The 14,148-nt window shown below is 42.2% G+C and overlaps 1 protein-coding gene across 2 annotated transcripts in view; it reads right to left on the bottom strand.

Moving 5' to 3' along the window:
* TDRD3 (tudor domain containing 3) overlaps nt 1-13,553 on the bottom strand; it is a 308,084-nt gene extending 294,531 nt beyond the window's left edge. The window contains exon 1 of one of the 2 annotated variants that reach the window (XM_033948249.1): nt 13,248-13,553. In XM_033948249.1, the coding sequence (XP_033804140.1) occupies nt 13,248-13,288 (41 nt within the window). In that variant the 5' untranslated portion in view covers nt 13,289-13,553. The remainder of the gene's footprint in view (nt 1-13,247) is intronic. The other variant, XM_033948250.1, reaches the window with a different exon arrangement.
* Nucleotides 13,554-14,148: the final 595 nt, after the last annotated feature.

Genomic DNA, 14,148 nt, shown 5'->3' with positions numbered 1-14,148 from the left:
ACAAACTTTTCAAGTATTCATAATTTTTCCATCTTAGGGTTGTCTTATATTGTACAAATTTTAGAGATAGCTGCTGCATAAGTCTTCCCTGAGGGGCCCCCTATGTTTCAGATTAAAGAATAGTCTTAATTTTTACATTTCTTATCAAACTAGGCAATTTTTGTTGTTTTACCAGGTTTTGCTTGAGGGGGGGTTGCAATTCTGATTTAGGGCTAGATTCACTAAATCTTCCGATCCTGTATTGATGATCGCAAAACCAGTTTTACTGGTTTTGTGATCGTTCCCCGACCCTAACCCGATTCACTAAACTGCTACCCGATCAATACCCTCTCCGATCCATCCATGCAAATTAGTAAAACCCTATGCAAAATAGCCAAGCGATTGATTCACTAACAATTGCTTGGCTATTTTTAATCTGGTTTTACTATCCTAAAACCTGACTGCTGCAGACCTGTCAGTAACACAGTTATCCAAACATACAGAAGACGGATCTTTATACTCAAAATCCAACAGGTCTGCCTGTTTTATTATTCTTTTTTTTTTTTAATGGCAATGTTATTTTTCATGTATTGCACATGCAAAATATTGACCAATTTAAAAAAAAAAATATGGCAGGAGAAATGCCAACTCCCTCCTGCCATCGGGCCCGGCTATTCCGGAAGAAAAAAAAAAAACCTTTCCTGACACCACCCACACATATATGGCAGGAGGGATGCCAACTCCCTCCTGCCATTGCCTCCCTCCTCCCCTCCCCTTTCCCCCCATCGGCCAGGCTCGGCCTGCCCTAACCCCATACCTTTAAAAAGTTGGGAGCAGGAGGGGTGCTCAGTCCCACTTGCTCCAGGCCTACTCTGACGGCGAATGCAGGCCTTAGGCCCCGCCCCGGTACATCATGTGATGCACAAGGAGGGGCCTAAGGCCCTGATTGGCTGAGGCGCCCTTGGGTTCCTCCGGGAGAGGCCTGAGGCACTTGAATCAATCAGGGATTTCCTTTGGGAGGAACCTAAAGAAGTCTCTGATTGGCTGCCCACTGCCTCCTCCAATGTCGCAGCAATGTACATGGCAGGAGCAATCTTTTCGGAAGCCAGCCTGGCCCTGCATTGCTTCCTCAATGCCTGCCATCAGTTCTGCCAACAATAGACAAGTTTTTGGAAGCTGTTGCAAAAGAACTGCACTTGTGTCTTCAACCAATTGTTCACAATCCTTTCCACTCTCTTCGTTCGAAATGAACAGATGACTCCAAAGTCATTCCTTCAGTTTTGAAAAAAGATGGAAATCACATAGAGTTTGTGTGGCAGATAGTGACTGAGATCCATCTTTGTAATTTTGTCTACAGTTTCATGCTGTGTGAGGCCTACTGTTATTAAGTTGCAACAAAATTTCCTTATGCTTATGAACTTCTCAATCACTATTTCAAAGTGTTTAGGGTTGCAATGTAATGCTTTGAGTAATCCTGATTGTCCTTTATAATTTATATAACGTAAGAGCTGCCACACTGGGACAGACTGCAGGCCAATCAAGTCCAATATCCTGTATCCAACAATGGCCAACCCAGGTCACAAGTACCTGGCAAGATCCCAAAGAGTAAAACATATTTTGGATTGCTTATCTTAGGAATAAGCAATGGATTTCCCCACATCCATCTTAATAATGGCTTATGAACGTCCCTTTTAGGAATTTAAACCCCTTTCTTCTACCACAATTTAAACCCTTTCACCACGTTTTCCGGCAATGAATTCCAGCATTTAATTAAACACTGAGTGAAAAAATATTTTCTCCTATTTGTTTTAAACCTACTAGTTAGTAGCTTCAATACATGCCCCCCCCTAGTCCTAGTATTTTTGGAAAGAGTAAACAAGCACCTCACATCAACCTGCTCCACTACACTCTATCATATCTCCCCTGAGCAGTCTCTTCTCCAGACTGGAGAGCCCTAGCTACTTTAGCCTTTCATCACAGGAAAATCATTTCATCCTTTTTACCATTTTCATCCCCCTTTCTCTATACCTTTTCAAATTCCACTATATCTTTCTTGTGATACAGCGACCAAAATTCCACATAGTATTCAAGATGCGGCTGCGCCATAGAGCGATACAAAATTATTATAACATTTTCATCTTTGTTCGCCATTCCTTTGCTGATAATTCCTAACATTCTATAAGCTTTCTTAGCCACCATCGTACACTGAACTGAGGGTTTCATCGTATCCTCAGCAATGACACCTAGATCCTTTTCCTGAGCAGTGACTCCTAACGTCACATAGCTATAGTCCAGGTTCTTCTTTCCCACATGCATCACTTTGAACTTGCGCACATTTTGATGACTGGTCTCCCAGTCTCGCAAGGTTTTCTTGCAATTTTTTACAATCCTCTTGTGATTGAACAACTTTGTGTCATTAGCAAATTTACACACACACCCCTTTTACAAAACTGTTAAAGCGTTTTATAGCACTAGTGCACTGAATGTTCCACGCTGCTCCAATGTTCATTGCTGTCACAGGTAATCCACTTCATTTTTGATCACACAAATCAGCCATTCCTGGTCTACAAACTTTACATTTTTGGCCTAGCAAAACACAGTATTCACATTGACACAGTCATACCATGAACAACTTGCGTGTGGCAGTGAATTTCAACTGGAGGGACTCCTTTGACAGTCAGAAATTCTATCACAGTTCATTGCTTAAATTGCACAGACATTTATTCACTGCATCCTTCTGTGAACTCGCAGCAGCCAATCAGCTAGTAGCTCTGCACGAGCAGGAGCAACCTTCCTTTGCTTCTGCCTGCCGCAATTCACTGCTGGACCACCAGGGATACTAAAGGTACGTGGGGGAGGAAGGAGGGTGATAAAAATTATTAGAATCAGCTGGGAAAGAAGGTGGGAAGGATCCCTCCTGTCCCAGCCACTGCTGGACCACTAGGTCTCACGACAGGCCCGGTAGAAGCCTGCAAGTCATTTGGAGGGAGGGGGTCATGGTACAGAACCTGGCAGGGAGGGAGTGGGGCTGGGTGCAGAGACTGGCGAAGGAGGGAGTGAGGGGGCTGAATGCAGAGCCTGGCAGAGCAGCGAGGGAGGGGAAACAGGATGCAGAGCCTGGCTGGGCAGGGCAAGGAAGACACTGCACTTGAATATTAAACACCCCCTCTTCCCCACCCCTGTTTATATTTGAGTCAATGTTTTTTCCTCTTTGTTTTTTTTGGGGGGGAGAAAGTTTACCTCTGTTTATATTCTGGTCGGTTTATATTTGAGTATATAAAGGTTTCTACTATTTTTCTGAATGGAACACAAAGCATATTGATAGTGAATATGAAAACCTTATCCTTTAGGAATCAATTAAGGGGTCCCCATCCTGAAGCAGCTGAAATGATCTGGCAGATCCTCTGTTCAGATAAGTACTCTGGTTTCACTTCACATGGATATTTGAGTCATTTTGCATTGCACAAAGCTTTAGCAGTGGTTTGATTGAGGTTCCCAATGAGATACCAATGCGGTTCCCTTACCCCAAAGTAACCTATTGCCAGGATCGTACATGGCATAGGTGGGGTTCTGAGGCTTTTTCCTTCCTCTCATATCCAACTACGATTAACAGTGTTTTATGCTTGAAACCAAAAACACTGATGTTTGAAAATTATTGTAGTATTTTGCACACTTGTTTAATGATTGTACATTTAGGTAGAAGTGTTCACATATTGATTAGCATGTCAGTACAGCCATATGATGATGAATTCTGGAGGAGAAAGTATTACTTCTCATTTGAACCTCGTACAAATACAATACATTTAGTTGTTCTGAAGGACTTTTGTCAGGGAGGTGCTGTTTTAGCTTTTGGCACTGGGAAGTACTGTGCAGTGAACAGCATATGCTCTGCAAAAAATATGAACTAGTGCATTCTTTGTAAAGCTTCAAGAAGCAGAGATGTAAGAGTGGTGAATTGCCCATACTCTGACAGGGAGACTTAAAAAAAAAAAAAAAGGGAGCTGCCAGCATAGCTCACTTATTTGGTGGACTGACCCGGCTTGGTGTATCTCAGGATGTACTGTGTGGGGGTCAAGCTTTACCATTTTCCAAGATAGTAGAACCAGAGGCAGGAGTACTCTTCCAAGTACTCCCTAACTGGGCAGTTAGTGGGGCCAAGGGGAGAGAGGTGCACTAGACACTGTCAGTGCAAGAGCCAATCACTGTTCACAAATTGACAGGAAGGATAACATTTTGCAATAAGCTACAGATTACTACATGGCATTTTCTCCAGTCAACTTTGCAGTAAAGCTGCACGGCAGCCCCTTTGCAACTTGTGCAACAGACATCTCATTAATGGGGAGCAACCAAGGAGTAAGCTCATTTCCTAAGTTTAATAAATCCCCTCATCCAAAAATTTATGTTATGGTAAACACAGCAAGTATGCCAGGGTAAGAAGAGAGCAGTAGAGAGATGCTACATCTTCACTGCTATCACTAAGTATTCCCCCCTTTTTTTTTTAAAGCAGGCCAGTCTGCTAAATGCTCTGCACTGCTCCTGAAGCTCATAGGAACTCTGTGAGTATCGGAAGCAGCTCAGAGCATTCAGCATGCCAGTCTGCGCTAAAATCATGGTTTTGTAAAGGGGTGTTAGATGCACTGTCACTTTAACCTTCAGAACTGCTGAGCCAAATATATTTCCCAAATTCTAATACATAAATTTTTTGGTATCTCAAGAGAGGAAATCATTCTTATAAAATCAGCTATTGTTTGAGATAAAAAGGAAGGATATTTACAGATTGGATGACATTTATCCATTTATTTTATCAGTGTATAAATTATTAATGCAACCTTACTGCAATGACATGTGTGTCAATTCTATTATAAGGTTTGTGATTAGCAGCCAAACAAGATATATTCCCATGTAACTGCAGAAATTAGTTATAAATATATTTATGATTATGCTTCCTATTACATCAGGAACATATTATATCTGACATTTCTTAAATTTTGAAAGAAAAAAAGAGAGAAGGATGATTTTCTTCTGACAGTAGAGAAACAGATGCAAGTTGTAAAAACATTATCACATGCAGAAACACCCCATACTATTTTGTAGACCATATTAAATTTAATGATAGGATGGAAAATCTTTGCCTGGTCATAAACTATCATGCCTATTGCTCCATGTTATGAAAAACAGTACTAGGGGGTCTTCTGAAAAGTTCTCACCCAACCAACAAAGTTGGGGAAGTCTCCATTGAGGACTATATACTTCGTCCAGCGATTTTCCACTTTTTTCATTCTGTATTTTTCAGATAGAATGAAAAAAATGGAAAATTGCTTGACTAAATGTATAGCCCTTGATGTAGACTACCACATCTATAAATCGCTTCCACATTGTTATAAATTGATTATATTCTGTGTCTTATAAATACCACTGCTCAAACTGAACCATATATAAGCACGCTATTGCTGGTCCCACTGTGGCCCCATGGCCACTCCTTTTGTTTGGAGATAAAAATCAATTCCCAAATGCAAAATAATTACAATCAATTATTAATTTTAATATCTCCTTCAGGAAACTCTTAATTTGCATCATTTGTAATTTAGCAAAATGTTCCCCTAATTAATTATTTTGCTTGGATCTGTGGGATATTTGTATAAAGTGCTCTAACATCAAGTGTGAAAAATACGATATGAATGCTAATAGAAAATGTTTAGTTTCTAAGTCAGAGAATAAAGATAGTGATAGGAGTATGGTTTGTGTTAAGCCATATCCTAAACAAGAATTACAAATTAGAAAGTAATTTGGCAACATTTAATATATTAAGATTACATCAGGGATTACAGGAACTCTCCAGATTTGCATACACATGAAGTAAAAATTTGTCAGAAATCTTTTCAAATCATAAATATCAAGATTCACAGATCAAATCTATTGGAAGTAATTCACGATGCAATAAATATGTGTATTGTAAATATGCCATAATTATGTGATTAATCCAAAATATAGCATAACAATTTGAAAATGGTCAGGGATAAAACACCATTAGTGGCACACTGGCAAAATGAAAATCATAATACCTGAGGATTTAAAATTTGTATTTTTGTTAAAATATTGATTTGCAAAGGGGAGGGAATCCAACAATTATTTTATTGAACAAGTAAGAACATAAGAACATAAGAAGCGCCATCTCCGGATCAGACCTTCGGTCCATCAAGTCCGGTGATCCGCACACGCGGAGGCCCTGCCAGGTATACACCTGGCTTACCCTATAGCCAACCATATCTCTATATGCCTCTCTCAAGGAGATATGCATCTAGTTTGCCCTTGAAGCCTAGGACTGTCGATTCTGCAATAATCTCCCCTGGGAGAGTATTCCAGATGTCAACCACTCTCTGTGTGAAGCAGAACTTCCTGATATTAGTCCTGAACTTGCCCCCCCTTAGCTTCATTTTATGTCCTCTTGTCCGTGTCAAATTGGACAATGTAAATAATCTTCTCTGCTCTATTTTGTCGATTCCTTTCAGTATTTTGAAGGTCTCGATCATATCCCCACGCAGTCTCCTTTTCTCAAGGGAGAACAATCCCAGTGTTTTAAGTCGATCCTCATATTCCAGTTTCTCCATACCCTTCACTAGTTTAGTTGCTCGCCTCTGCACCCTCTCCAGCAGTTTTATATCCTTCTTTAGGTAGGGAGACCAATGTTGGACGCAGTATTCCAAGTGTGGTCTGACCATTGCCCTATAAAGCGGCATTATAACTTTCTCCGATCTACTCGAGATTCCTTTCTTTATCATGCCCAACATTCTATTTGCCTTATTTGCCGCTGCCGCGCATTGTGCCGACGGCTTCAGGGTCCTATCTATCAGTACACCCAGATCCCTTTCTTGTTCACTTTTTCCCAGAGTTGCACCTGACATTCTGTACTCGTATTCCTTATTTTTACTGCCTAAATGCATTACCTTGCATTTCTCCACATTGAACTTCATCTGCCATTTCTCCGCCCAGTTTTCTAACCGACACAAATCGCTCTGGAGTTCCTCACTGTCCTCCTGCGATCTGATTTCCCGGCAGAGTTTTGTGTCGTCTGCAAACTTGATGATCTCACTGGATGTTCCGTTTTCCAGGTCATTGATATAAATATTAAAAAGGATCGGCCCAAGTACCGTATTTCATTTATCAATGGAATACGGTAGAGACAATTGGATTGAACAGAATTAGAATGGAATGCAATTCATATGTAATCAATTAGCCAACAGAGACTTTGAAAACGGAGACTGTTAGCGGGTGGGTATAAGATCAGGGCAGTTGATCGCAGTGTTAGAAGTATTCATTTCATGGAAAATGTTACCTATCTTTGTCATCTGCTGATGAAGAATACAACATAAAATATAAAAAGTAAGGTATAAGAACATAAGAACATAAACAATGCCTCCACTGGGTCAGACCCGAGGTCCATCGCGCCCAGCAGTCCGCTGATGTTGAGCAGGACTATGAGACAGTGATATGATCAGACATGAATCTTTTTGTGGGAATAGATTGCAATATATTTTGAAAGGAACTAATATAACATCGCCATTTGAGAACACTGGAAAAAGTTTGCTCCTTATAAAGATTGGATTAACGGTGGACAGTCAAGGACTTCATCACAGAAGAATTGAACTAAGAGTTTTTAACAATATAGGGGCATTTTTATGGAGTGGGAAAATGAGAGTACAATTCCCCCTTCCCATTTGTGGTTTCGACACTCGCAATTTCACATATTTGTGATTTTTTTGGGGGGATGGGGGAAAAAACCCCATAGTATAGCACGTTCCCGTCTCTCTCCAGCCTTGCCCCCCGGCATCCTGGCCTTACCTGGTGGGCTTTCAGGGCAGAAGCTATCTTCCTATCTCCTGCCCCGTGTAGATTGCCAATAGGAAATGGCTTCCGTGAGCTCCCATTGTAGTCTCGAGAGACTATGGGAACTCGCAGCAGTCATTTCTTATTGGCACCACCAGGTAAGGCCAGGATGCTGGGGGAAAGCGGGAGGGAGGCGGGGGTGAGTCATAGCCGGACGAGAAGATATTTGTGATTTTTCCCTATTTGCGGTCTGGCTCTGCCCCTATCCCCCGTGAATACCGAGGGAGAAGTGCACATATTTTGTGATTAAGATATGTAATAGTATTTAAAAGAATATAATAAAACAATTTAGGAATTTAATGTATAAGTACTGAGTAGAAGATGAACAATATAAGTTTCTTCATTGTTCTTATTGAATATGTATTAAAAAAAAGGAAGAAGGAAGACCGAATAGTGGCTGGCATGTCAACGAGTGAGGTGAGGAGAATCCTTCAGAAAGTGGAAGAAGGATCTGACTGAAAATAAATGTAAACAACATAAGGAATGTCAAGTCAAATGCAAGATGTTGGAAGCAAAAACACACAGTAAAACCTTTTTTAGGTACAGTGGTGCCTCGCATAACGGCCGCCTCGCACAGCGAACGCTGCGCACAACGAACTTCTTGTCTTGATCCGTACAACGGACTTCGTTTCACACAACGAAGTCGCCCGAGCTGCATCGCTTAACTAGCGCTACATATTTTAAACCTCCCCCCGCCGCCACCGCATATTTTTAAACCTCCCCCCGCCGCCACCGCATATGTTTAAACCTCCCCCCGCCGCCACCGCATATGTTTAAACCTCCCCCCGCCGCCACCGCATATTTTTAAACCTCCCCCCCGCCGCCTGGGCCTGCGCTGATCTCTGAATGGCTGCAGTCAGCTCTCGCGGGACTCACAAGAACTAACTGCAGCCAGCTCTCGCGGGACTCACAAGAACTAACTGCAGCCATTCGGAGATCGGCATGGGCCCACACAGGCGTGCAGAGGAATTGCTCCTGATCTCTGCGCTTCTGGCCTGTACGCCACTGGCTGGGAAAGATGGGAGGAATTAAAAAAGGTACTGGGGAGTATGTGGGGGGTGATTATAATACACAGCAAGGATCAACAAAACCCCTGTCTCCCCTCCCCTTCACATATATCCCCTCTATATCATGCTAACAGCTCTAACAAGGTAAATTTATCTTTTTTTATGTCATCTTAGCATATTTTATGCTACAGAACGAATTATTTTTTTTTACATGTATTGTTATGGGAAAATGCGTTTCACATAACGAACTTTTCGCATAACAAACTTGCTCCTGGAACGAATTAAGTTCGTTGTGTGAGGCACCACTGTATATTAAAAGGAAGAAGTCGGGAGGAGAATCATTTGGACCACTAGACAACCAAAGGATAAAAGGGGCACTCAGGAAAGACAAGACCATAGTGGAGAGATTAAACAAATTATTTGCTTCGGTCTTCATCAAGGAAGATGTGGGGGAGATACTGGTGCCAGAAATGGTATTCAATTCTGATGAATTGGAGAAACTCACACAAATCTCTGTAATACTGGACTACATGGTATACATCCCAGAGTAATGATAGAATTGAAAAATGAATTTGCAGAGCTAATGTTAGTAATTTGTAATTTTTCTTTAAAATCCAGCATAGAACCAGAAGACTGGAGGATGGCCAACGTGATGCTGATTTTTACAAAGGGTTCCAGAGGTAATCCATAAAATTATAGACTGGCGAGTCTGATGTCGGTACTGGGCAAAATTGTAGAGATTATTATAAAGAACAAAATGACAGAACATATACGTAAGCATGGATTAATGAGAAAAAGCTAACATGGATTCAGTCAAAGGAAATCTTGCCTAATCAAGCTACTGTAATTTTTTAAGTGGTGAATAAACGTGTGGATAATGGTGAGCCAGTTGATATTGTGTATTTGGATTTTCAAAAGGCATTTGACAAAAAGGAAATTAGAAAGTCATGGGATAGGAGGTAATGTCCTATTACGAATTACGAACTGATTGAAAGACAGAAAACAGAGTAGGTTTAAATGGTCAACATTCTCAAAGGAGAAGGGTAAACAGTTGGGCTCCCCATAGGTGTGCTGGGACCACTGTTTTTTAACATATTCCTATCTCTCGATCACTGATAAATAACTAGTGAGATAATTTAATTTTCTGATTACACAAAGTTGTTAAATTGCAAGAGGATTGTGAAAAACTGCAAAAGGACCTTGTGAGAATGGGCATCAGAATGGCAGATGACGTTTTATGTGAACAAGTACAAAGTGGTGCATGTGGGAAAGAGGAACCTGAAATATAGCTATGTGATGCAAAGTTCTATGTTAGGAGTCACAATCCAGGAAAAGGATCTAGGTATCATTGTTGAGGATAAGTTGAAACCATCAGCTTAATGTGCGGCGGTGGCAAAGAAAGCAAATAGAATGTTAAGAATTATCTGGAAAGATATGGACAACAAAGATTAAAATGCTATAATGCCCTTGTATCGCTCTATGGTACCACTGGATTCAAATATTATGTGCAATTCTGGTCGCCGTATCTCAAAACAGATGTAGCAGATTTAGAAAAGGTATAGAGAATGGCAACGAAAATGATAAAGGGATGGGATGACTTCCCTATGGGGAAGGCTAAAGTGGCTAGGGCTCTTCAGGTTGGAGAGAGATGTCTCAAGAGTGATGTGATAGAGGTCTATAAAATACTGAGTGGAAAAGGGGTGGATTTGAGTCGCTTGTTCACTCTTTCCAAAAATACTAGGATTAGGGGGCATGCAATGAAGCTACAAAGTAGTAGATTTAAAACAGCCCGGAGAAAATATTTCTTCACATCTCTAATTAAACCCTATAATTTGTTGCCAGAGAATGTGGTGAAATCAGCTTAGCAGGGTTTTAAAAAGGTTTGGATAATTTCCTAAACGAGAAATCCATAGGCCATTATTGAGATGGTTGGAGTAATCCACAGCTTATTTCTAGTATAAGCAGCATAAAATCTGTTTTATTATTTGGGATCTAGCTAGGTACTTGGGACCTGGGTTGGCCACTATTAGAAACAGGATACTGGGCATGATGGACCTTCAGTCTGTCCCAGTGGGTAGTTCTTATGTTTGGTGCCCCTTCCCCCAACTTAAGATTTCAAATAATCCACCATGATCCAACATCTGCCCCTCTCTATTAACCCATTCCCACCCACCCTCATGTGTTTCAGCATCCCCCTCTCTCATGCTGTACCTTAAACAATGTCTCTCCCTGAGTCTAAAGCTCACCGGCACAAGCAGCAATTCACCTGCAGTGCCAAAGCAGAATTCTCTCTGAGATGTCCCACCCTATCAGAAAGAAGGACCAGCACCCCCAGCAGCAAAGATCAATCACATCTGTCCCTGGCAAGCTGTAGACTCATGGAGAGATACTATTTAATAATAATAATTTTATTCTTATATACCACCAAAGCCGTAGTAGTTTGAGGTGGTTTACAACAAAGAAGAGCTGGACAATCAGCGAGTATAGGTACAATGTAAAGACATCAAAATACACGTGAGCAGGATACAGAGGTAAGGCATAAGAGATCTTGGGAAACAATTTGGTTAGAGTTAAAGAAATAAGGCATAAGAGGTCTTAGGTTACACATCGATTAAACAAGTTTGTTTAAAGTGCAATATGGGGGAGGGAGATGCTGGACAGCAGGGGAGAGGAGCAGACACCTGACTGGTTGAAAAGAATTGAGGAGGGGGCAAGGGGAGAGAAACAGAGTTACTGACTCACTTAAGCACAGGGTATATTGTGTGGCTGCCCTATTGTCCCTCCTTAATGCTAACCCTGTTGGGAAAATAGGACCTGTGAAGAGACAGAATTAGAAGTAAAAAAACAGAAGAGAAACTGAAAAGCAAACTACTACAGTGATGTGATTAGAGAATGACACAGTGACAAAATTCATCACCGTTCCCGCCGCGGGAAATAATCCCATTTCATTTTTTAGTGTCTATTTCAGCCTCAGTCCTTCTACCCCAGCATTCTTCAAAGCAAAGCTTGAGGGTCAGTGGTTGTGGCCATTCATACTCTGATTCTTCCCTCTCTCCTTAAAGAATGACATGAAGATTGTTTACCACGGTTATCCACGGGAACGGTGATGAATTTTGTCACCGTGTCATTCTCTAGCATGACTTTGAAAGGCTATACACGGAGTTTCGCCCAAGATAGTATACCAATGAAAAAATTAAAAAAGGAAAGCAGCAAAATCACAGCATAGTGCTTGAAAAACCAATATTACTACTAGTTGTAAGTTTCCAAGGTGACTGACCCCCAAAAATGAAGGCTAATAAGAAATCATTATGGGTATGTAAAAGTGTGAGTTTTAACAATAGAGAGAGATCAAACAGTTCCATAATGCTCCCTCTGATTCCTTAATAAAAAAAAATTGCTAAGAAAAGCAAACACTACAATGCATCAAACAAGCACCATGTTACTACTATGTAGCCAACTTTTTTTCTTACAAAGAACATATGGGACAGGAAGCTATACAAAGTTTTTTTCACAAACTAGGAGTGTGTGGCACAAAGTAGGAGTGTGTGGCACAGTGGTTGGATCTACAGCCTCCGCACCCTGGGGTTGTGGGTTCAAACCCCGCGCTGCTCCTTGTGACCCTGGGCAAGTCACTTAATCCTCCATAGCCCCAGGTACGTTAGATAGATTGTGAGCCCACCGGGACAGAGAGGGAAAAATGCTTGAGTACCTGATTGTAAAAACCGCTTAGATAACCTTGATAGGCGGTATATAAAATCCTAATAAACTTAAACTTAAACTTAAACAACAACATGTAAACAGTGAAACAGTAACATGCGGGGGGGGGGGGGGCACACACGACAATTCTGCTGTTCTTTAAAATAAATATCTGCGGGATTCCTAGGTACACCTCCTGAAATATGTCATAATCTGTTTTGACATCTGACAAGAGCTAAAGAAAAAAAAAACCGGGGCCTCTAACTTCAACATCCATCTGGTGGATCTGCAAACCTTTCGTACAACGTGGCATATGTTACGGATCCTAAATCGCTCTAAAACTTTTCCTTGTGATGGCAGGGACACAGCTGTCACCTCGCTGCGTTTTGGCACCCAGCGGAGAAAGAACCCGTGGGTAGGGGGGGTGAGTGCTCGGGGAGCTACAAGACCGGCCAGCCAGAACCGAAACTTCCTCGCGGAGGACACTGGAGCGAACAGAGGCAAAAAAAGGAGCTATAATAAACCTGCAACTTTCTCAGGAACTCTGAAACTTCCCGGCGCTGGAAAAAAAAAAAAAGGAGGGGAAAGCGGGTGAGAGGCCTGCGGGCCTATCCCGACTCGGAGAGCGCAGGCCCGCACCGGGGAAAGAGAGAGGGAGGAAGGGGAAAAAGAACATCTTACCAGCCCTCCTCGACCAGCGACGAACTTATGGGACCCGCCATGTCTCCCTCTGACTGGCGGGCGCGTAATCAACGGTGTGCCGAGGTCAGCGCGACGCGCGGCTGCCCAGGGGGAGGGAGGGGTCGGAGGGGAAAGGGGAGGGGGAGCCCAGGCAGGGACAGAAAGGAGTTCGGGACGTAAGGAACCAACTAACTCCAGCCGGGAAACAAAAGCCGAGCAACTCCGCACGCACGCCGGCCGTCGCACGATAGTGTCGTCAGCGCGTAGCAGGGCCGACGCTGCAGCCCGCCGTGGCTAGTGGTGGGAAGCCGGGAGCCGAAAGCGTTGTATACGTTTCTCATGCTGCACGAGAGAGGTTCTGTGAGGCAGCGCTAGCGGGATCTGGCGCAGCTGCTTGTTTTGCTAGACTGCTCAATAGTGCTGGAATGCAAGCGCCGACAAAATAGAAGAATGGGAAGCGATTCAGCTGTTAAAAGTAACCGGTTAAGCGCCTAAGAATGTCGACTTCTGCTAATAACACAGTGTGAAGAGGCCATCAGTCTGCTAACGGAGTTGGCCAGTTCTAGGCATTTTAAACCTCTGTGTTAATGGTGTTTATGATTATTTGTAACGCCCCTGTCAACTCTTATACTTGTATGTTTTGTTTTAGGATTACTATATTGACCGGATTATACACTGTGGAGTTACTTTTATAACTGGGTGCCCAATGTTATACTTAGTCTTTAAGGGCAGCTAGGGTCCAACGTTTCCTTATAGAATACTAGTGGAACTCAGCATTGGTGTGACTAACAAGTATGCAGTCACTATTAGAGAATGACATGGGGACAAATTTTCCCATCCCATCCCAGTGAGTTCTTTTCCTGCCCCATTCCTGCAAGCTTTGTCCTCATCTGCACAAGCC

The sequence above is a fragment of the Geotrypetes seraphini genome, chromosome 6 (genome assembly GCF_902459505.1).
Source record: "Geotrypetes seraphini chromosome 6, aGeoSer1.1, whole genome shotgun sequence".
Lineage (NCBI taxonomy): Eukaryota > Metazoa > Chordata > Amphibia > Gymnophiona > Dermophiidae > Geotrypetes > Geotrypetes seraphini.
This window is presented reverse-complemented; position numbering and strand designations above follow the sequence as displayed.